The sequence below is a fragment of the Bufo gargarizans genome, chromosome 5 (assembly GCF_014858855.1).
Source record: "Bufo gargarizans isolate SCDJY-AF-19 chromosome 5, ASM1485885v1, whole genome shotgun sequence".
Taxonomy (NCBI): domain Eukaryota; kingdom Metazoa; phylum Chordata; class Amphibia; order Anura; family Bufonidae; genus Bufo; species Bufo gargarizans.
In genome coordinates this window covers 17,758,376-17,784,216 of record NC_058084.1, presented here as the reverse complement: position 1 = coordinate 17,784,216, position 25,841 = coordinate 17,758,376, and the positions used below count along the sequence as shown (strand labels likewise).

The 25,841-nt window shown below is 38.9% G+C and overlaps 1 protein-coding gene across 2 annotated transcripts in view; it reads left to right on the top strand.

Moving 5' to 3' along the window:
• The window catches only part of ADGRB1 (adhesion G protein-coupled receptor B1), a 559,240-nt gene that overhangs the window by 499,716 nt on the left and 33,683 nt on the right, over positions 1-25,841 (top strand). The window contains exon 25 of one of the 2 annotated variants that reach the window (XM_044294270.1): positions 13,952-14,050. The exons of the other annotated variant lie outside the window; for it this stretch is intronic. Coding sequence (XP_044150205.1) covers positions 13,952-14,050 — 99 coding nt within the window. The remainder of the gene's footprint in view (positions 1-13,951; positions 14,051-25,841) is intronic. 2 annotated transcript variants of the gene reach the window in all.

Below are 25,841 nucleotides of genomic sequence, written 5' to 3'. Positions count from 1 at the left end.
CAGACCTTAAGTTTTGTAATTTTCTTTTCAACCAAGTCATAACTACACTTATTTGACTCCTAGTTTGTCAGTTATCCAACTCTGTCCATCAACATTTTTGAGCGGTCACAGGTTTGTATTTCCCTACCTTTTAGATTTAAAGGGAGTCATAGAACATTTGAGCCCTCTAAAACTTACCAAGGAGCCAGAAGATTTTGACCCTCAACTTGACCAGTGGAATCCATTGGGCCACCAGGCAGTTTTATAGATCACTCATTGTTTCAACCAACCCATTACTGCACAATTTGGGCTCCCTGTTCTTTGGTGAGCCCTTTTAACCAAGATGTAGGAATATATGGTGGAAGTCTCCCTCTAAAATGCCAATTTAATGAGAGCACCACCCCTATGAGCTTAATCTACAGTCCAAAAAAACACTTTTATGAATATCAATATCTGTGTTTGACTAGAAGCTGTAGCATGCAGTCCGTTAATACCAGTTTCTCTTGTATATCCATATATTGGCGTGCAGATTATTATTTTATTTAAAAAGGGTTATTCAGCATTAGAAATTTTCTTTTTTCAGAAATAGAACCACACTCGTCAATGGGTTGTGTCTGATATTGCAACTCAACTAAATAGAAGGATGTATGGACAAATATTGCACTGTTTTTGGAGTAAGGAAGCCACCTTCTTATTCTGGGCAACCCCATGGAGAATATTTAGCAGGATTATGTTTTCTAAATTATATTTTTTGAATTGATTGGTTGAAGGTAATTTCTTTGTTTTTTTTATTTGCTTTTGGATGATGCAATCTACAATAACTATATTATCTGAGTCTTCCATAACTTAGACAATTATAAGATGTTTTGAAGAAATCCAGGACATACAGAGTAGAATAAACCAATAAATTACATCAATAAAACCCCAAAACACCAGCTTAGATGTTTATTGAGGAAATGTTTACTCAGAGAAATTATCTGGATGACAAATAACCTTTATGTTCATACAATCTTTGGACATAAATAAACACCTGAAGAGTGACTAAGTGACGATAAAGCCACACGTTCCAGGCTCTCTATCAGTCATCTAAGAGGTTGTGCGTACATCGGTGCTCACAGAAACATGTCGTGTCTGAGATCTTACGTTCTTACATTGATTTACCCAATTAGGATTTATGGATGCTCATCTCTGTTTTCACTATACTCTGACGGAACTCATTTCCTAGAATCACTCTTGAATAGGAAGAGCTCAAAACATCTTGGTTTTCATAACACAACTGAGCATCTCAAAGAGCTTAATCCCTATTGATGTCTCTAAGTGCAAAATACCATACATAAGGTTGAGTGAAATCCTGAATAAATAAAAGTTACAGAGGGCTCTTTTCTTTATAAATTTAGATAATATGTTTCTGGAACCAACAGCCCTCAAACTATCATGAGGGCCATCAAATTCCCAACACCCATAGCCCCCAACCCCCCCCCCCATCAACAGTTTGAAAAAGCCGAATACATCACATTCATCAATCACATTGCTTTGGCGCAGCTCAGTCACATTTAAGTTAATGAGGTTGAGCTGCGATACCAAGTACAACCGCTATCCAATGCCTGGTACTTTGCACAGTAAGCTGCGAGAAAGCTGCTGATCAGCGGGGGTCCTGGGAACTGATCTTGATGACCTAGCCTCTAGGTCAGGGATGTCAAACTCGTGGCCCTCCAGCTGTTGCAAAACTACAACTCCCATCATGCCGGGGCATACTACAGCTATCAGGGAATGATGGGAGTTGTAGTTTTGCAACATCTGGAGGGCCATGAGTTTGACATCCATGCTCTAGGTCATCAATATCAGAATCTCAAGAAAAAAACTTTAACATTTTGTAGAATCTTGTTAGTCTCATGTCTAGGACTCTTTAAAACAAAACAGGTTTTGAGGCCAATACCCCTCAATCTGTCATGACAGCTGGAAGAATGGTCAAAGCCCCCCAAAAATTGGAGCTTATATCTCCTAATATTAAATCCAGTCCATGGCTGGTAGAACTGTGGTGGCATCACGTCTATGACATGGGCAGTTTAAGAGAAAATCACCATCAATCAATGACTGTACAGGAAGCCTTTATCAGCTAAAAGTAGTCAAAATATCTCCTCAAAAGTATTTTGGATCCCGGATGACCAAAGTCTGACAAGTAGAAAAAAATAAGGAGCCACATTTTTAGGAAAACATTTATAAAAAAAATATTTTTATCAGTACTGTATAGAACTGATCTTAGTAAGCTTTTATCAGTATTTCAGTGTATCGTGAGAAATTTAGGAATAGTAATTCCTGCTAAAAAATGTGCCCATAGCTCCTAGTTCCAAAAGAATTTTCTGCTAACTTTTCAGGTTTCTTTTTACACTATGATGTTATTTTGTTTTCTAAGCCATTTCACCTTCACTTAGTAAAATTTTGGAAAAATTTTCAAATTTCAGATCACATTCCAAGCTAAAATTCAAACTGTTTTCCAACCATTTGCGGTCAACTATGTTATTAATCTGATATTTAATAGCTGGGCATAGAACGTTAAGTAGTCGTCTCATAGAACAGATTACATGAAATATTGTTTGTCTGGCGTGTCACATCTACAAGGGACCAGCACTGGACAAAAATGAAAAAATAAAATAAAAAATGAAATGGAGTCAAGGGTTACCTCCTGATTCTCCATTCCACTAGTTTGTGGCTCTCTGCGGTCATTCTTTGGGATGAACCATGATAAAAAATAGCCACATTTTTTCCCAAACTATTGGACACACTGTATTGTCGAAACATTGTGCTGGTTTCCTGTTATCGTGTTGCGCTGTAATGTACCGGTAGACTTTCACAATACATGATGTCATTGATGTGCTTAGATTCCCGATGCTTTTGCCAAATGGTACCAATGTGTCCTCAGTTAACCTCTTCACTCCTGAGAGCCTCCTTTTTGACTCTCTGAGAACTTCCAAGGGACAAGTACATTGACGTTGCTTTCATTCGACTTAGCGAGCCTCATTAAAGTGTCTTTGTGTTCATAGTTTCGCATGTTCTTGTGAAAGGAGGACTCTTGACGTTCACCAGTACTTTACATTCAGTGGTAGTCCACATTCCTCAACTTCTTCACTTAGTTCATTAGAGAAAACATTTAATTAAAAGTTAAGCCGTTCTTAAGACATGAAAAGAAGCATTGTCCGTTCAGAATATGGAGAGGTGCGGCCGCCATTTGGTCCTTTCTGTAGAATAGGCTAATGACTCAGGGGTGAAGGGGTGAACAGAGCATGGGGCACCAGTTTTGTTTTGTGTTTTTCAATGCACTGAACATAAAGCAAGAATCACTTTGTTTATGATCTGTTTAATATAGAAGAGACCGAACATCAACTTTATGAGTCGAAGTACTCGCAAGCCTGCAACAGTGGAAATGAATCAAGTCAATTGAGTTAGGGGCTTGATACTACATAGTAACATAGTTACAAACTTTTTGGTTTGTGTGGAGGAAAAGCCAGGTTGAAGGGCTTGTGCTGAACACCTGTAATTTAGCTTGGCCATGAGTGGTACAGTGGCCATCATGGCTGCTTCATCCAAGAGCACCAGTACTATTGGATGATGCCGATATGTGATGAGGGGAGCCCTGTAGAGTCTGAGCTGCGATAGTAATATAATATGCAGTAAGCGCCCTCTAGTGGTGGCTACAGGCAGCATACATTTTAATTCAAGTCTGTGTAAGCAGTGTTTTTTTATGTCAAGGTATTTTCAGCTCTATATCAAAAACACTAAGCTTCAACTGTTAGAAAAACATTTTCGTAAATTAACACCAAATGAACTAAAAATAACATGGTGTTAAAAGATAGACTTTCCATTAAACTGAGCTGAGAATACAGAAGGGACTACTAATAACTGTACCAAAAACACAACCTTCTTTGTGTTTTTGTAAATAAGGTAGTTACCTCTTCAAAAAGATCTCAATCTTTGATGAACATTTGCTCAATTTGCTGCCATTTTTTCACTATGATGAACGAGTCTACAATATCTACCTATAAATTAACCTTTTCATAGTAAGCTCACTGAGGGATGAGTCTCACTCTACCTATGGCCTCTAGGAGGTCTCTGGTTTCTACTAAAGGTCATCCCAAAAACTTTCTGTTCCCAGTGTCAAGCATCATTGGATACATTTTCTTCCGGTATAATATAGAAAGTCACTGGTCGGCACGGCAATCCACTTGGTATCAAACATACAGGTTCGGCATCCCTCGATTCTGTGAAAGATTGTGGTGCTCAGCTAAACAAGTGTACGTAATCGTCTTGGTAGAAATAAATAGCGGCACTCACCGATTATTTTGCAGCTTTATTTAATAAAACTCCATTAAAAACATTGCAGATGCGGGTACAACACAGCTAACCAGACGAGGAACACATCTTGTAACAAGATCTGTTCCTCAACAAGATGTGGTCCTTGGCCTGTTAGCTGTTAATGGAGTTTTGGAAATAAAGCTGCAAAAGAATCGGAGAGTGCCGCTATTTATTTCTGCCATTCTACATTTTCTTCCACACAACTACCACCGATTATGTGTTTTTTTTTTAGTTTTTGTTAACATTTTGGGCAAAGCCACAGCTTCATAGTTTGGTCTCTTCAATATTAAATTCTCCAATCCTATTGGTGAGATGCAAGATTTGGATCTGACTGAACTCTAAGATCTGAAGTCTAATTTCCCTTAAAGTGGAACTAATCTCAAAAAATTTCACTAAATTCTAAAATCTTTTAGAGTGTTTAATAGGATTGAGATGTTATCTATTTTTACATTCTATTTCAGATTTTGCTGGCTTGGAGCTATCATAATTTTGTGTCTCATTGTGAGAAAAAAAGTGATCTCAATAGTCAGTAGAAGAAAAGATGGTCCTCCACACATCACACAACTAAAAACCATTCAAAATAAATTAAGATCTTGTTCATTTGTCATTCCCATTAGAGATGAATGAATTTCTTTAAATTAATTTTATGTCCGATTTGGCAGATTTATCAAGAAATGTGTTTAATGGTCGAATCAATTATACACAAATCAAAAGAGCTCCAATTGCCCTGAAAGTCGGTACATGACACTCCTTTTTTCTTTACCTTTTCCCCAAATTTTTGCTCTTTCTTTCCTCCCACCATCCCATTTCAAGCTCTTGAATGCAGTGACAGCAATAGCAAATAATAGTAGAGTGACGCTGACATATATAGCTATGGGTAAATGCATGGTTGACAGTGTTAGGCTACTTTCACACTTGCGTTTTGGGTGGATCCGTCATGGATCTCCAAAAACAGATCCGTTACAATAATACAACCGCATGCATCCGTCATGAACGAATCCGTTTGTATTATCTGTAACATAGCCAAGACGGATCCGTCATGAACTCCATTGAAAGTCAATGGGAGACTGATCCATTTTCTATTGTGCCAGATAAAACGGATCCGTCCCCATTGACTTACATTGTGTTTCAGGATGGATCCATTTGGATCAGTTTCGTCAAGCAGGCAGCGTTTAGGTGTCATCTTCCAGAGCGGAATGGAGACTGATCGGAGGCAAACTGATGAATTCTGAGCAGATCCTTTTCCATTAAGAATGCATTAGGGCAAAACGTATCCGTTTTGAACAGCTCATGAGAGCCTATGACGGATCTCACAAACGAAAAGCCAAAACGCGAGTGTGAAAGTAGCATTAACAAACATTGCATTTTTTGTGCTTTTTAATATTCAAAACATTCCAAAAATTGTCCCTTATTGGAGGCAGATGGTTTTTAAACACACACGGTGTTATCGTAAAAACGAACAAAAAACTATGACTTGTTGGGAACAAGCATCCAAAAATTATGCCTTAAGGAGGGAAGATATCTGCCCCTGTTTACACACATGCACATGTTAATGTCATAAAAATCAGTGGCATGTTCTGCACAAGCATCCAAAAATTATGTTAATGGAGGCAGAATGCCTGTCTGTATTTATATACTCACAAGTGTTAATTGTCACAAGAAAGAGTGGCTTGTTTTGCACAAGCATCCCAAAAATTATGTGTTAATGTGAGAAGAATGGCAGCCCATATTTATACACACAGACACACGTTAATTGTCAGAAGAAAGAGCGCCTTGTTCTGGTTGAGCCTGGAAACATTCTCTCTTTTACTTGGGAGTAGCAGCAGTAGCAGTACAGTGTGGATGTGGAAGGGGCAGGGTTCAGCAAAAACGCTTCTATTACTGATAATACAACCATCTGCATCCATTATGAGCAGATCCGGTTGTATTATCTTTAACATACCCAAGACGGATCCGTCTTGAACTCCATTGAAAGTCAATAGGGGGACAGATCCGTTTTCTATTGTGCCAGAAAAAAAGGATCCGTCTCCATTGACTTGCATTGTGGGTCCGTCTTGCTCCGCATCCCAGGACAGAAAGCTAACCACAGCATGCTGCTCTCGGGTATGAGAACGGAACAGAATGCATTTCGGAGCATTCCGTTCTGTTCAGTTATGTTTTGTCCCCATTGACAATGAATGGGGACAAAACTGAAGTTATTTTTTTCCGGTATTGAGACCCTATGACGGATCTCAATACCGGAAAATATTAACGCTAGTGTGACATTAGGTATGACATAAGCTGTGTAGTGACATTAGGGGGATTAGCAGTTGGAAGCATCAGCTGCAGTGGTGGCAGAAGCAATAGCCATACAGTACGGAACATGATAGATTGGCAACTTGGCAAGCATACACCAGCAGTGGAAGCAGCAGTAATAAAACACATTAACTAAAACAGGTATAGTGTTGTAGTTATTGCAGTAAAATGCATTCAATAACGCAGGTATACTAATGCAGTTGAAGAGTAGCTTAGTCGCACACTGCTAGTAGTATACTATTTTAGAATTTCTTGGAGTCGGGTTCTCACCTTATCAAGTAAAATGAAGAAAAACTCCCAGGAAAAATCGCAATGAATTGTGGTTCAGTAAATACGTGCTTTACTTTTATTGAATCTGCGGCTGATGATGTTGATGTTACGTTTCGGTCAATTATGGCCTTTATCAAACTACAACAGAATACAGAAGACAGCAGATATAATATCTTGAAAAAGCACATCATGGCAGTGGTCAGCTTAATATGGTGATATCTAGTCTCAAGCATTAGTAGTATCAAGTTCCATGGTCTAGTAGCAAAGTATTAGTAAAAGTATAATCACACGGAAACAATGTAACAATGAGAGGTGGCATTACCTGGTGCCGCTTTAAGAAAGGAGTGAATGTAGGTTTAGGTAATACAGCTGTCAACGAGCTTGGGCGAAAGCATGCATCCGCATGGCAGAAAGAATACGCCGCTAGTGGAGGGATGCGGCGTCTGTTTAAAAAGCGCGCGTCTCCCCGAGTTGCGCATGCGCTCAAGGGTGCGTGTCAAGCCTCCTACTAGAACTCGAATTGTGGAACGCGATAGCGCTAGGATCTTGCACTTGTGCACAGGAGTCTGCATCTAACTTAGTGGTTGTACTAGGAGTATATCCAGAGGAGAAGATGAAACAGATCGTGCACAGACAGAAAAAAGCAAATAAGAAGGGAGGGGGGATTGGGTCAGATATGACAAAATTTGGCAAAATATGACATAATTGAAAAGTGGAAGAAAAGGAGCAGAGAAGTTGCAGGGTAAAACATAAATATAAAAATAAGAATAAATTAAAATGTAAATAAAGTGTGGGGGACAAAGAATAGGAAGAGTAAGAATAACTGAAAATGAAAAAATAAAAAAAAATGAAAAGGAAAAAAAATTTAAAAAGAAAATAAAAAAATTAAGAAATGAAAAAGATTGGAAAATTAGAAAAAGATGAAGAAAAAAGATAAGGACACCCTTTGTAGATGGCACAAGGCTATGACCCCGTACTAATGGATTTGTAATAGATAAAGATAATAGATAAAGAAGAATGATGTCAATAAACAGTATGGCACAAATCATATACAGATATGAACAGACATAAGATTGATAAACTACCCTCAACAGTTATGATGATAGACACAAAGTAAAAGGGTGTTAGACCAAGTTCTGGATTTCATAATCCCTATTCATCCCTTTTGGTTCTAGGCTATCTAATTTGTTTATCCAGAATGCTCTCCGAATTTTGAGACGTTTAATCGGTCCCCTCCTCTCCTTGATGGTGCAACATATTCAATCACCTGGAATTTCAGTTGGGCCACTGAATGGCCCACCGATTGGAACTAGGCCAATGGTTTCTAATACTGTTGAGGACCTTGTTAGTGGATGGATGGAAGGTATGTACAAAGGCCATGCGTTTTTCCGAATTCCTAGGCCTCGATTGTTTGGGTTGGTCAGAAATCTGTACAAAACGTGGGAAACGTTGTCTCATTTTTTCTAGCCTCGCCTGGCAACTGGTGTTATCTTTAACTATCTGTCTAAAGCTCTCGAATTGGGAGTTTGGAAGGGATTTCTTGGTGTTTGGTGCTTGGAAACTGGAAAAATATAACAGATTATTGCGATCAGTGGGTTTACAGTATAGGTCAGTAGTAAGAGTGCCCGATGTGGTCTTAGTGACTGTTGTATCAAGAAAGTTAATGGTAGTGGAGTCATAGTGTATCGTGAATTGACGTTCAGGAGATATTGAATTGAGAAATGTGTGGAATTGTAGCAGGGAATCCACATTACCTTCCCAAATGCAGAATATGTCGTCAATATAACGCTTCCATACTATTATATGTGAATTAAAAGACGGATTGGAATAAAGAAAAGTCTCCTCGAAATATGCCATTTAACAGTTAGCGTAAGGGGGCTCTACGTTAGACCCCACTGCGGTACCCTGTCTTTGAAGGAAGAAATTGTCACCAACCAAGTTGTTAGTAAGGGCTAGTTTTAACAGTTCCATGCAGAAGGATATGTTCCGAAACTCCATTACAGTGGAGTGTAGTAGGTTGTTGGCTGCTTTGAGGCCTTTGTTATGCTGGATGGCTGTGTACAAACTTGTTACATCCCATGTTACCAGGATAGTTTTCCTGACTTAGGGGTGGAACTTGGTCAATTATATCTAAGAATGCCGAGGTATCCAAGAGAAAGGATCTAGTGGTTTTGATGATTGGTGTCAAGATTTTCTCTAGATAAATTGATAGTAGGGAGGGTTATTAAGGTTTTTGTGTATCCTTCGGTAGTATATAAAAGAAAGGTATCACGGGATGAGTGTTGGTTAAGAAGGTTACGGTGGCACCTGTCAATTACATTAGGGTTACGATGAGTGGTTAAGGTGTTCCGGATTTTCTCCGCTATCTGTTTAGTCGGATCCGATTGTAATTTAAGATATACATTGGTATCCTGTAACTGATGGTATATCTCTCCTGTGTATGCGTCTTTGTTCATAACCACTAGAGCCCCTCCCTTGTCTTCTGATTTGAAGACTAAATCTTTTTTCTTCTGTAAAGAATATAGGGCCCGTCTATCGGTGTTACCGAGATTATGAGTGAATTTAAATCTGCCTCTTTCTAGATCCTTTTTGAATGTGATTAGGTCCCGTTGTACCAGGTTGATGAAAGTCTGGATCGCGGGTTGATTCTTCGGGGTAGGGGGTGAATGTACTTCTATTCCGTAGACCCCGATTTCATATAGATATCTGGGGGGGGGGGGGGGGAGTGTCCTCAGTGATTTTATCTGGACTTAAAGAGAAATGTACCTTCAAACGGACATTTCTAAAAAGTCTTTGTAAGTCCGTGTCCAGTTGTCCAGAGGGACAATAAGAATGGCCCTTTTCTAATAGGGACAGTTCAACACCAAAGATTGTACCTGCGATCTAGTCGGAATCTGCGACGTGCCCCGTAGTGAAGTCATGGGACCGCCTCTCTGACCTCTTAGTCCTCGCGAAGACCTTTGCTCGCCCGATCTGAGTTGCGAATGTTCGCCACTGGATCCCGATTGTAGAGATTCTGTTGAAGATGAGCGCCACCTGGAATAGTTGGGACGTGGAGCCGAAGTGTCGGGCCATCTGTAGACGTGGTTCTGTCTGTAATCCTCCGTGTCACGTAGGAATTTGCTTCTTTTGGTTGCCTCCACCTCTTTTCTATGTTGTGATAAGGTGGAGTTGATTTTTTCTTTTAGTTGATTGTAGTCTTCTAATGGTAAGGTCGGTTTGAGTTGTTATTCTGTGGAATTTATTCCTGTTCTCATGTCCGTGATTGCGTTCTCTAAATAGGATAATGTTAGGGTCATCAGATCGAAAGAGCATTTGTTCAGGATTTGTTAGAACTTTTCGCAAAATTCTGCATTATCGTTAAAAAACTTGGGTCTGGTCCGAATACGCAGTCCTTGTGGAATGCGTTTGATTTTATGGTATTCCGCTGCCCCCCTTTTTTCTGTCTGTACACGATCTGTCTGTTTCATCTTCTCCTCTGCATATACTCCTGTATACCTAGTACAAACCGGATTCCAAAAAAGTTGGGACACTATACAAATCGTGAATAAAAACTGAATGCAATGATGTGGAGGTGCCAACTTCTAATATTTCATTCAGAATAGAACATAAATCACGGAACAAAAGTTTAAACTGAGAAAATGTACCATTTTAAGGGAAAAATATGTTGAATCAGAATTTCATGGTGTCAACAAATCCCCAAAAAGTTGGGACAAGGCCATTTTCACCACTGTGTGGCATCTCCCCTTCTTCTTACAACACTTAATAGACGTCTGGGGACCGAGGAGACCAGTTTCTCAAGTTTAGAAATAGAAATGCTCTCCCATTCTTGTCTAATACAGGCCTCTAACTGTTCAATCGTCTTGGGCCTTCTTTGTTGCACCTTCCTCTTTATGATGCGCCAAATGTTCATTACAGGTGAAAGATCTGGACTGCAGACTGGCCATTTCAGTACCCGGATCCTTCTCCTACGCAGCCATGATGTTGTGATTGATGCAGAATGTGGTCTGGCATTATCTTGTTGAAAAATGCAGGGTCTTCCCTGAAAGAGATGAAGTCTGGATGGGAGCAGATGTTGTTCTAGAACCTGAATATATTTTTCTGCATTGATGGTGCCTTTCCAGACATGCAAGCTGCCCATGCCACACGCACTCATGCAACCCCATACCATCAGAGATGCAGGCTTCTGAACTGAGAGTTGATAACAACTTGGGTTGTCCTTGTCCTCTTTGGTCCGGATGACATGGCGTCCCAGATTTCCAAAAAGAACTTCGAATCGTGACTCGTCTGACCACAGAACAGTCTTCCATTTTGCCACACTCCATTGTAAATTATCCCTGGCGCAGTGAAAACGCCTGAGCTTGTGGATCTTGCTTAGAAATGGCTTCTTCTTTGCACTGTAGAGTTTCAGCTGGCAATGGCGGATGGCACGGTGGATTGTGGTCACTGACAATGGTTTCTGGAAGTATTCCTGAGCCCATTCTGTGATTTCCTTTACAGTAGCATTCCTGTTTGTGGTGCAGTGTCGTTTAAGGGCCCGGAGATCACGGGCATCCAGTATGGTTTTACGGCCTTGACCCTTACGCACAGAGATTGTTCCAGATTCTCTGAATCTTCGGATGATGTTATGCACAGTTGATGATGATAGATGCAAAGTCTTTGCAATTTTTCGCTGGGTAACACCTTTCTGATATTGCTCCACTATCTTTCTGCGCAACATTGTGGGAATTGGTGATCCTCTACCCATCTTGGCTTCTGAGAGACACTGCCACTCCTGAGAAGCTCTTTTTATACCCAATCATGTTGCCAATTGACCTAATTAGTGTTAATTGGTCTTCCAGCTCTTCGTTATGCTCAAATTTACTTTTTCCAGCCTCTTATTGCTACTTGTCCCAACTTTTTGGGGATTTGTTGACACCGTGAAAATTTGAATCAACGTATTTTTCCTTTAAAATGATACATTTACTCGGATTAAACGTTTGATCTGTCATCTACGATTCTATTACAAATAAAATATTGACATTTGCCATCTCCACATCATTGCATTCAGTTTTTATTCACAATTTGTTTAGTGTCCCAACTTTTTTGGAATCCGGTTTGTACAACCACTAGGTTAGGTACAGACTCCGGTGCGCAAGAATCTAGCGCTACTGCATTCCAGAAATCGACTTCTAGTAGGAGGCTCGATACTGCACCCTGGAGCGCATGCGCAACTCTGGGAGACACACGCTTTTTAAACAGACGCCGCATCTCTTCACTAGCGGCGTATCCTTTCTACCGCGAGGACGCACGTCCTTCACCCAAGCTCGCTGACAGCTGTATTACCTAACCTACATTCACTCCTTCCTTAAAGCGGCACCAGGTAATGCCACCTATGTCTATTTATGTCTATTTATAACTATGAGCTAAAAATTATTTATTTTTTTACTCATTGTGTGCACAGATCTCCACAGATATTCATGGATTATAATACCTACATTCAGTCAATTGTATCGCGGCCTATCAGTGGGATTATACACGCCTACCATGTGATTAGGTGGATGAGACATTCCTTTTTGAAGATAACATAAATATGTCCATTTTAATGTACCAGTGCTATGTTTACTCTCATTGTTACATTGTTTCCGTGTGATTATACTTTTACTAATACTTTGCTACTAGACCATGGGACTTGATACTACTAATGCTTGAGACTAGATGTCACCATATTAAGCTGACCACTGCCATGATGTACTTTTTCAAGATATTATATCTCCTGTCTTCTGTATTCTGTTGTAGTTTGATAAAAGCCGTAATTGGCCGAAACGTAACGTCAACATCAGACAAACACATAGTGCAACAGCACTCTACAAACCAAAAGTAGAGTACAAAAGTATATCACATTGCGTATTGGGATGTGCTGACCCCCCCCCTTTTTGTGTTTGTCGTATCAATATCAGACGCAGATTCAATAAAAGCAAAGCACGTATTTAGTGAACCACAATTCATTGCGATTTTTTCCTACAGTTTTTCTTCAGGTATACTAATGCAGTTAGTGCAGTAAAATGTGTTTGTTGTAACAGCAAAGTATCTTGAAGTAATACAATGTGTTACTGAAATGCCCAATGATAAACATTAGATAAATTGAATTAAAAAAAAAGGGGCAGTTGCTCGGCGTTTGCAGCAGAATGTATGCTATTCATGCTGGAGGTGCTGGCAATAAGTCTATGAACTGTAAAAACATCATGTTTTTACAAAAACAAAGAAGCTGGCTGTCCATTTACAGATGTGATGACCAATCCCTCACTCTCTATGCTTTCCCCGATAAAACCCTTAATCTATCTAATTATATCAATATGCTCTCGCTTTCTCCATTGCACCGAGATTACTGGCCAAAACACATACTTTCAGATCTCAAGCTGTGCACAGAATGACTTTTTGCCCCTTTCTGAGCAAAAGGACCTACCAGAATCCTGCCCCATGATTGGTTTATCAGGCTGTCAGCCTTTGAGCCAATCAGAGCAAGCCTTGCCCCTCTCCCAGGGCCATCTGATCCTTTATCTTCTTACTGACATATTTCCCCACCAATTTTCACTGTAAAATGGAGCTGGGCACCATTATTGTGTGATTTGTCCAAGACCATTTGCCAAATCAACTTCGGATTCTTTTGGCAGACGAATTTTTGTGAAATACGTAACAAGTGCAATTAGTTTACAATCGATTCACTCATCTCTAATTCCCATTAAATATTTGTTTTTGCTTTAGTCATGATATTTATTTTTAAAGTATGTTTTTGAATCACGTGGTCACGCATTTTATTTTTGAAATGTTCAGGACATTACGGACCAGCTTTTCTTCTGTTTAGTCATGGTCATGTCTTGCAAGGACTTGAGATGTCAAAATTATGGCAGCATCCAGTGAGCCATTGATGGAAACCAACAAGTAAACGGAATGTTTTTGGTTTGGTTCTTTGTTAAACCCCCAAAAGTTGATTGTCAGTAGACACTGCTCATGCTTTTCTGTTTTAAAGGCAAAGTATCTTTTGTTTTTGTTTCAGTATTTTTGATTTTAATTGCAGTCAGATGACAATGCCCCTATATGGCATGACCCTCAAATGTTCCAAGTGTGGCGTAGTCTCCTCAGCAGAAGTATCGGCCACAGCCACCAGTAACGCCATGTTAGTTTTTCTAATTTCTGTCTTCTTTGTTTTCTCTTTCTTTCCTTTGTACATTTGTTCGTTTTGACCCGTTGATTTATTTTTTCCTATACCATTACCCTCTTTTTATTTGCTTTCTAAACTTTGTATGTATTTTCAGTTTTGCTCTCAAAAGCAGCCATGCAATGTTCAAAATGTGTGTTCATTAACATCTGTCCTAGCGCATTTTTGGGGGTTCTTTTGCTGTCTCCAAAGTCATTCTTTAGTACGATGACCACCACTGGCATATGCAATGGATACAATTGGCTCTTGGTTGTGAAACAAGGTTTAAGACTTTGCTTCATTAGATATAGTCTCCATATTTTATAGTATTCTTTTATTATATGCAAGTGTCTCATGATGATCGATGGTGGCTCTTTTGCTTGGGGTCTTTTTGGTGGCACGGGCATTGAACTTTATTGATATAATAAAGAGTAATGCTTTGTATGGAACATACCTCTATGTTGTTCTCATCTCTATGGTGTAGATGACCAACAATTGTGTGTGTACTGTGTGTGTGTTTTTAATTTTGGCTTCCTTTGTTTGGTGTGTGACTGTTAACACCTGATGAACTCATATACAGAATCGGTCATTTTTTAACTAGACCTTTAAGAAACATTTGAGCTCTTATTTCTATATTAATACAGTTTTATAGGCAATATAAACCAAATTTGTTGATTAATTTGTGAAATAATAAAAAAAAAAATGTTTTCATTTCCTTACTCTCCGAAATTGACAGGTTGACTTCAAGATGGCATTTAGAAATTGATATATCCAAGTTTTGGTCAGAATTTTAATGAAAGGGCCCATCCAACCTTTTAGATTTGGTCCCTACTTTTTCAGGCCATCAAACTGTATGCAGCTCCTTGCAGGTTAATGTGATGGTATCTGAAAATCATAGCAGTCTTTGTGGAATGCTAAAATTACCCATCAGCCCATATGGTCAATGGTGAACATCTACCATGCAACTGATTCTCCTGATCCCATTCTTCTTTTGACAGCGGGATCAGAAGACATGGAAATTCCTTAGGTCCCTATTCTTGGTGGTGGTAGTCTTTTTAGGCCTTCTATCAAATTTGGCCATGGATATATCAAATGTTACAGTTCCTGCACATTGGATCTATATATTATTAGATGCATAACTTGAAGCTTCTAGGTCCCAATTCAGAATCTGAAAGAGGACTCCCACCTAACATGTGATATTTGTGATTTTGGTGTCTACTTATTTGGTAGAGGGGCCTTCAGACCCTCAGTTACTAGGTCCCCATTAATACTGCAAACTCTACAGCCCCTAGAGCTTCATCTAGTTAATTTGTGACCCTCAGGCTGCAGGTTGTGCATAGAGTCCTTATGGCAAGATGTTCTCGCACGGAAGCTGTGCCACTTTGCAGCTCCATAATAAAGTATGAAATTGGAGGCATAAGAAAGTAAAACTGGGACTCTTAAACTTATGTGACTGTTATATAATGTAGCTCCTTCAGCACTGTAATATTCCTTGCCTCATTGGCATATTTAGATTTTTTTAATAAAAAGACAATAAAATTAATTAAAAAATTAAGTATTTTAAAAATGACAAAAATACCGTAGCTGCGGCCCCTATGGTGGTCTTTGTTAAGGTAGAATTCAGCTTCATATGATATGGTCAGTACTATGATTCTGCTTTTTATGGAGTGGTGTTGTTTTTTACAGCGCTCCTCAGTTGGATAGTACAAACAAACAGAAACCTGTAGCTGAAGTGCATACCAAGCCTAATCGATGCAGAAGGTATGCGTTCTCCAACCGCAAGGCCTTGTGACGTGAATGGGCATATGTGCTTATCTGTGCGAGGATAGTCATTCTGTTGGTCAGTCCGTTCAGTTTGTTGTAGGAAAGATGTACGCATAGCATGTAGATGGAGTAGCTGCTTATAAATTATACTTAAATTAAAAATGTCCAAATTCTAATTCATCCCATAATTTTCCATTGTTGGAGATGTGGGCTTCACATGGACTGGCTCGTCCTCATGAGATATAAGAGCTGTTGTGTTCTCTAGGCTACTCAGGTGTCTTCCTTCTGCAGCTCCCTCTCCTCTCTCACAGCATGCAGTCTCAGAGACACACCGAGGAAGAGACACTGCAGCTGCACCATGTTTTTTGTTTAGTATTTACGATATTACTCTAGATAAATTTTTAGTGACCGAAGAGGTTTGTGAACATTGACAGAGATCCTGCAAACAAGGAATGGCATCTGGCTGCTGAATGGTGCAGGAAAATAAATAAATAAATAATATAATATATATATATATATATATTTATTTATATATAACGATGGGAAGGCTTGAAGAATTGAAGGATTTGAAAATAGAAATGTTCAACATTTCCTAAAATTAAATTGGTAAATTTTAAATCAAAATACCTGGAAACAAGTCTAGATGAAATATCCACAAAGGAAGCCTCCATACAGAAAGGCTACACTGTGCATTGGTTACCACGTAACATTATGATGGACACAATGGTTCCTCTTTTTGGCATTTATTTAATCCTGTGAATTAGGATATCATATTTTATATCAGTAATAGAAATTGGGGAGGCAAAGGAGGCCAATTACAAATCAGATTCACAAAAATGTTTCTTTTTTTATAATAATTTCATCTTCTACACTTCAAAATTTCAAAAATATACCACATTAATCCATTAAAAAGCTACTCCATTGCATTAACTAGAATTATAATTAGTTTTCAGCTGCTCAGTAGTTTGGTTACATCTACTTGGTTGATATTTTTTTAGATATGGTTATTTTGCTTATGAGTCAAATTGAGAAAGGATTTTATTTTTATATTTTTTTTGTTGTATGGAGGAATCTCTTTTTTTAGTTTATTTTTTTAAATATCTGACATTGATTTCCTTTTGTTTGTGTTTTTACACTAATGCCTTTGTGTCTGTTTTTGTCTTTTTTTGCTTGGCTGCTTTATTGGTATTTTATTCTTTGTGAGTCTGAGCTTTAAAGTAATTTGGGGAGGAATTTGTCATTGTAAGTGTGTTTGGGGCAATTTTTTAGACTGGAGTTGATGTGTTTTTTCCACTGTCAGGGAAAGTACGCCAGTGGGTTGCCTGGTGTAGAGATGCTACTTTTTTGCAACTTTTTAAAAAGTCACACATTATAAATGAGACATAAGTGTTTAATCTGTAATCCCAACCACTTTTTAAAGTGGTGAAGCTCATCAAAAGTTGCAAAATTTCACCAAAAGTCACGAAAAATTGCAAAAAAAATGTTGCACGTTACATAATATTTTTATGACAAAAAATGGCATAGCAGATTTGATAAATGTATTACTTTATTTTTACTCTTTAATCAGTTTTTGTTTCTGTTGGTACATGAGCTTTCATTTCTGAACTTGTCTGGTTAAAAAAAAAACTATTTTTTTTACCATTGCAGAATGTTTTTGTTTGGGAAAATGGAACTGTTTACTGTGGTTTGAGGCTTCTTTGTGCTAATTTGTAACCATAGTTTGCATTTGTTGTGTTAGAGGACATTTGGTGACAATGTCCTCTACCATGGGTTAGGGAATTAACATCCAGGATAATCTCTGCTTTTAGTCCCTGGCAAATGTAGCATTTAATACTCTTTCCTCCCCTTAGAACAGTGTATCACGATGACTTTGGCAGTGCTAACTGAGGTATTAGGGTTGCGATTCACTGAAGTTTTCAAAAAATGTAATTTGGATACTAATCAATTCTACCTGAATCAAATGAGAAAGAGAGACCCACATGTAATACTGTACTGGAAAAGAGATCTGCAAATCAGTTCATCTAAAAGGACAAGAGTACTAAATGTTCCCATATAACGCTTCTCGAAATGAGACATGCAAGTTCGTTCTTCTTCCAAAATAAAACAAAGAAAACCAAGTATGTAAAAAGAAATTGCGTCGGTTAACTGAATGGCCTTTGTCAAGGTCTTAGGGTGCTCTTTCTAGTTAGGAAGACCACCTAATATGCATGAGGAGTATATTAGTCCAGCCAACTCCACTCTGCATTTCTGGGGAAAAATATGCAATTTAGCATATCTTACTTCTACTGGCATCAGACAGGTTTAGTGGGGGTAACCTTTAAATATATATATATATATATATATATATATATATATATATATATATATATAGCACTGATTGAACAGTTTGAGGCTACCACCCGTGAAAAAATCGTATTGTGTAAAAATAGCGATTGAACACCTCGAGGCTACCCCAGGGGGAAATCTTATTATGTAAAGACATTAATTGAACAGTTCAAGGCTACTACCAGATTTTCTCCTGGTGGTACGTGCTTTTTCATAATACGAATTTCCCCTGGTGATAGCTTTGAACTGTTCAATCAGTGATTTTTCATAAATGAAAGCTAATTTGCATACCTTTTGGGTTTCTGGGAAAGATGTTCAAATTAGCTTTTTTCCAAAAAGAAGAGAACACTAAACCTATCTGATGCCAGTAGAAGTAAGATATACTAATTTGCGTATATTTTTCCCATAAACAAAATGCAGCGTTGGCTGGACTACAACACACCTCATGCATACTAGGTGGTCTCTCTAATAAGAGCACCACAAGGCCATTCAGCTAACAGTACTCAGTTTTCTTGTCCTTTTGGAAGGAGCACTGACTTGTACATTGCATTCAGAGAAGCGTAATACTGGGACATTCAGCATGCTTGTCCTTTTGGAAGGAGAACTGACGTGCATGTCTCTTTTTCAGTGGATTGTCTTTCTCCTGCCCTCTCTCTTCATATCACAAAAGCTTAGGGTTTGTTAGAATCTGAATATATTTTATGAAATTTGGGAAAAATGCTGAATCAGTATAATTGATTCGCTCATTTCCAAAGTAGATTAAAAGCATCAAGTACGTAGATGGCTGGACTACAATACGCCTCATACTAGGTGGTCTCTCTAATATGAAAGAGCACCACAAGTCCCTGGCAAAGGCCATTTAGCTAACCAAAGCAATTACCCCTGTTCACACATGCTCAAGCCATTTGAGCAGATTTCCTGATGTGTACTTCTAATGGAAGGCTTAGACACATCCATGGTATGAACGAATGAAGCCCCTTTGATACTTCTGGGGTATCTTTATGCAAATGTGTATGTATGCATCCACATGCACGCATATATTTATGTATCTATCTGCTCATGTATGTAGTACTGTACATATATGCATATATATATATATATATATATATATATATATATATATACATGTATCTGAGTATGTATGCATCAATGTACACGTGTATGGATGTATGCAACTATTTGCTTATTTACCTGTATATGCATGTGCATATATGTATCTGTGTGTAGCCATCTAAGTATGCGTGTGTATTTGTGTGAACAACTGAGCATGTGTGCATGGATGTCTTAATCTTTATCTTGACCCTTAATACATTCTTGGCGCTTATTTGTGTGTTTGTATATAGTTTTATATACAGTATGATTCTGTGTGTGTTTATATGCCTACTCGTTTGTGTGCGGTATCTATCTATAAATGTATGTATATATATATATATATGTGATGATGTTCATGACTGTGTCTATCTACTTATATGTGTGCACCTAAGTTATACCTATCAATGTGGGTATGTTCTTATGTTTCTGTGTAGAGATGTGCAAAAGTTTATTTAAAAATTCTATTTTGGACGATTCGTAAATTTTTCCTCTTTTATTTGATCCGATCCAAATTAACTCGTCACGAAGAGCGTTAAAAATCAGCTATTTCCCGGCCGCAGAACACTGTGCATTGCAGAAACATGCATAGGTAGTCGGCTGTGGTAGTGAAAAAGTTACTGTGCATCAGTATGTCAGGCAGGTGACAGGCGTTACTGTTAGGGCTCATGCACACAACTGTATGTATTTTGCAGTCCGCAAAACACGGATCTGCAAAAAATACGGATGATGTCTGTGTGACATCCGTATTTCCTCCATTTGTTTTTTTTTGCGGATCCGTTGTAACAATGACTATCCAAGAATAGGATATGTTCTGTCTTTTTTGTGGAACGGCCATGTGTACATACGGAAACTGAATGCACACGTCATTTCCGTTGTTTTGCGGACCTATTGAAGCCAATAGTTCTGCATACAGGCCACAAAAAAATGGAACGGGCAGGAAAAAATAAATACATTTGTGTGCATGAACCCTTAGAGTGCTATTTCACCCCAATTACAGAATGAAGGATTAACGGATTTACTTATGTATAAAAGAACGTGAACACGCTAAAATCTGTAGTATCAGGCTGCAATTATACCCCAATAACAGAATGAAGGATTACTGGAATTACTGATGTATCAAAGAATGCAAACAACCTAAAAACTGTAGTATTAGAGCTTTTTTAACCCCAATTAATGCAGCAAAGTATAATAGTAATCGCTCCTATTACCCAAACTTTATACTCTTCTATTGTTCCTGCTCTCCCCCTACAGTGTGGATAAAACCTCCCTATTATATCCCTACAGTATCACTAAGCTGTCCCTGCACTCTCCCTATAGTGTGGATAAAGCCTCCTTATTATATCCCTACAGTATCACTAAGCTGTCCCTGCACTATCCCCACAGTGTAGATGATGACTCCCTATTATATCCCTATAGTATCACTAAGCTGTCCCTGCACTCTCCCTATAGTATGGATAAAGCCTCCCTATTATATCCCTACGGTACCACTAAGCTGTTCCTGCTCTCTCCCTATAGTGTGGATAAAGCCTCCCTATTATATCCCTACAGTATCACTAAGCTGTCCCTGCACTCTCCCCACAGTGTAGATGATGACTCCCTATTATATCCCTACAGTATCACTAAGCTGTCCATGCACTCTCCCTATAGTGTGGATAAAGTCTCCCTATTATATCCCTACACTATCACTAAGCTGTCCCTGCACTCTCCCTACAGTGTAGATGATGACTCCCTTCTATATCCCTACAGTACCACTAAGCTGTCCCTGCACTCTCCCTATAGTGTGGATAAAGCATCCCTATTCTATCCCTACAGTATCACTAAGCTGTCCCTGCTCTCTCCCTATAGTGTGTATAAAGCCTCCCTATTATATCCCCACACTATCACTAAGCTGTTCCTGCTCTCTCCCTATAGTGTGGGTAAAGCCTCCCTATTATATCCCTACACTATCACTAAGCTGTCCCTGCTCTCTCCCTACAGTGTGGATAATGCTTCCCTATTATATCCCTACAGTATCGCTAAGCTGTCCCTGCACTCTCCCTATAGTGTGGATATAGCTTCCTTTTTATATCCCTACAGTATCACTAAGTTGTTCCTGCTCTCTCCCTATAGTGTGGATAAAGCCTCCCTATTATATCTCTACACTATCACTAAGCTGTTCCTGCTCTCTCTCTCTATAGTGTGGGTAAATCTTCCCTATTATATCCCTACACTATCACTAAGCTGTTCCTGCTCTCCGTATAGTGTGGATAAAGCCTCCCTATTATATCCCTACACTATCACTAAGTTGTCCCTGCTCTCTCCCTATAGTGCGGATAAAGCCTCCCTATTATATCCCTACACTATCACTAAGCTGTCCCTGCTCTCTCCCTATAGTGTAAATAATGCCTCCCTATTATATCCCTACACTATCCCTAAGCTGTCCCTGCACTCTCCCTACAGTGTAGATAATGCCTCCCTATTATATCCCTACACTATCTCTAAGCTGTCCCTGCTCTCTCCCTACAGTGTAGATGATGCCTCCCTATTATATCCCTACAGTATCTCTAAGCTGTCCCTGCACTCTCCCTATAGTGTAGATAATGCCTCCCTATTATATCCCTACACTATCACTAAGCTGTTCCTGCTCTCTCCCTATAGTGTGGGTAAAGCTTTCCTATTATATCCCTACACTATCACTAAGCTGTTCCTGCTCTCCGTATAGTGTGGATAATGCCTCCCTATTATATCCCAACACTATCTCTAAGCTGTCCCTGCACTCTCCCTATAGTGTGGATAATGCCTCCCTATTATATCCTTACACTATCTCTAAGCTGTCCCTGCTCTCTCCCTATAGTGTGGATAATGCCTCCCTATTATATCCTTACACTATCTCTAAGCTGTCCCTGCTCTCTCCCTATAGTGTAGATAAAGCTTCCCTATTATATCCCTACACTATCACTAAGCTGTCCCTAAACTGGTCAATAGTTTTTTTTTTGCAGAATAAAGTATTTTCTAATCACTGTCTCTAGTGCCTGCAACATCTCTCCCTGCACTAAGTTTACTGTAAAATGGCAGACACTGCGCATGAGGAGATTTTTTATAGGGCATTAACATCAGAAGTGCTGGCTATCTGCATGACATTGTGTGTGATCCCTAATTTCTAACATGTGCAGCAGCCATTTTAGAAAAAATATCGATACCATGAATCACCAGGAAATTCAGATTCATGGCAAAACAAATTTTTCCTGAAATGCATATTGAATTCCATTTCAGATGCTTCAATTCGGTCACCACTATTTCTGTGTGTATAAGTCGAGTATTTATGAGTGTATAGATGTATGTATATAGTGTGTGTAGGTATATTTATGTATCTGTGTGTATGTATATAAAGTAAGTATGCAAGTGTGTATGTGTGCATCTATGTGCATCTGTGTGTGTATGTGTGTATGTGTATCTATGTGTGGCTGTGTGTGTGTATGTATGTGTGTATGTGTATCTGTGTGTGTATGTGTGCATCTATGTGCATCTGTGTGTGTATGTGTGTATGTGTATCTATGTGTGGCTGTGTGTGTATGTATGTGTGTATGTGTATCTGTGTGTGTATGTGTGCATGTATGGGCATCTGTGTGTGTATGTATGTATGTGTGTATGTGTATCTATGTGTGGCTGTGTGTGTATGTATGTGTGTATGTGTATCTGTGTGTGTATGTGTGCATGTATGGGCATCTGTGTGTGTATGTATGTATGTATGTATGTATGTGTATCTATGTGTGGCTGTGTGTGTATGTATGTGTGTATGTGTATCTGTGTGTGTATGTATGTGCATCTGTGTGTGTGTATGTGCATCTATATGTGACTGTGTGTGTGTATGTATGTATGTGTGGCTGTGTGTGTATGTATGTGTGTATGTGCATCTGTGTGTGTATGTGTATCTGTGTGTGTATGTATGTGCATCTATATGTGACTGTGTGTGTGTGTGTGTGTGTGTGTGACTGTGTGTTTGTGTGACTGTGTGTATGTATGTGTATCTATGTGTGACTGTGTGTATGTACATCTATGTGTGTATATGTATGTGTGCAGTATCTATGTGTGACTGTCTGTATGTATATGCATCTATGTGTGACTGTGTGTATGTATGTGTATGTATGTGTGACTGTATGTATGTATGTATGTACATCTATGTGTGACTGTGTGTATGTATGTGTGCAGTATCTATGTGTGACTGTGTTTGTATGTATGTGTGACTGTGTGTATGTACATCTATGTGTGTATGTGTGCAGTATCTATGTGTGACTGTGTGTATGTATGTACATCTATGTGTGACTGTGTATATGTATGTGTGCAGTATCTATGTGTGACTGTATGTATGTATGTACATCTATGTGTGACTGTGTGTATGTATGTGTGCAGTATCTATGTGTGACTGTGTGTATGTACATCTATGTGTGACTGTGTGTATGTACATCTATGTGTGACTGTGTGTATGTATGTGTGCAGTATCTATGTGTGACTGTGTGTATGTACATCTATGTGTGACTGTGTGTATGTACATCTATGTGTGACTGTGTGTATGTATGTGTGCAGTATCTATGTGTGACTGTATGTATGTATGTACATCTATGTGTGACTGTGTGTATGTATGTGTGCAGTATCTATGTGTGACTGTGTGTATGTACATCTATGTGTGACTGTGTGTATGTACATCTATGTGTGACTGTGTGTATGTACATCTATGTGTGACTGTGTGTATGTATGTGTGCAGTATCTATGTGTGACTGTGTGTATGTACATCTATGTGTGACTGTGTGTATGTACATCTATGTGTGACTGTGTGTATGTACATCTATGTGTGACTGTGTATATGTATGTGTGCAGTATCTATGTGTGACTGTGTCTGTATGTATGTGTGACTGTGTGTATGTACATCTATGTGTGACTGTGTGTATGTATGTGTGCAGTATCTATGTGTGACTGTGTCTGTATGTATGTGTGACTGTGTGTATGTACATCTATGTGTGACTGTGTGTATGTATGTGTGCAGTATCTATGTGTGACTGTGTCTGTATGTATGTGTGACTGTGTGTATGTACATCTATGTGTGCAGTATCTATGTGTGACTGTATGTATGTACATCTATGTGTGACTGTGTGTATGTATGTGCGCAGTATCTATGTGTGACTGTGTGTATGTATGTATGTGTTCATATGTATGCCTGAGTGTATTTGTTTCTATATTCTTAGATATTTTATATATTTTTAAGCCTCCCACTTCATCTGTGCCCCCTCCACCCAGCATCTCTGATCGAAGCAGCGTCTTGCACAATGTCTCAGGCCTTCCGTGCCGCCACCATCTTCATACACAACATTTGCTGTTTGCATATTGATAAATTAGCGGTCAGTAATTAATCGCCCGTTCCGTGAGCCGCTCTCGAATCCTGCACCGCTCCTTGTTACGTTTCTGCCTTGAGAACCACAATGAAAGGCTTCAATCATTTCCAGACCATATTTCCTGCTGTTCAATGGACATAATAGAGAAAATGGCAGTGAAATTGCAGGGTTTGACAGGAAAATGATTTTTTTAGCTGCACTTTAGCATTTATACCGCAGCGACAGACCATTACCTGCTGCTATCTAACGCAGAATTGACACTATCTCCTAAAATGTTTCTTACACAATTGCTGTAGTTACGTCTGCATTGTGACACAAAGTCAAAAAGTATCACAATTAACTTTACCGTCTCCTTCATTGTGACTTCAACAATGGCCTCCATCAGATGTGAAATGGCCCTTTAGAAAATTCCAGGACCGGAGGCTTAAGGGACATTTTATGTGACTGCGTCTTCTATGTCCTATTTCTCTTCATTTGAACTAAAAAAGACCATATGACGCAAAGATGCTGCATGAAAGACGGTTTCAACACAGGTCTAGGGTTAAAAGGCGTTAAAAGTTTAATTGGACGGCACTCCCCTTTTTCTTCGGTACGGTGCTCAATGGTAATTAGGGTCCACGTCGTAAAGATAAACCACGGCATATCCATCCAGGAATAAATAATATAAACTGGCCAACGTTTCGGTCCTATCTCCGGACCTTGCTCACGGCCTTAGTATCAGATCCATGGTATCCAGCAGACACCGAAACGTTGGCCAGTTTATATTATTTATTCCTGGATGGATATCTGATTGATTTCACTTTACACGAGTGCCGTGGTTTATCTTTACTAGGGTTAAAGGTGACAGAAGGAATAGTTCAGCCATGAAATACCCAACTGTAATACCATTACAATACATAGGAGCAGTATTATAGTAGTTATATTCTTGTACATAGGAGGCAGTATTATAGTAGTTATATTTTTGTACATAGGAGCAGTATTATAGTAGTTATATTCTTGTACATAGGAGGCAGTATTATAGTAGTTATATTTTTGTACATAGGAGCAGTATTATAGTAGTTATATTCTTGTACATAGGAGGCAGTATTATAGTAGTTATATTTTTGTACATAGGAGCAGTATTATAGTAGTTATATTCTTGTACATAGGAAGCAGTATTATAGCAGTTATATTCTTATACATAGGAGGCAGTATTATAGTAGTTATATTCTTGTACATAGGAG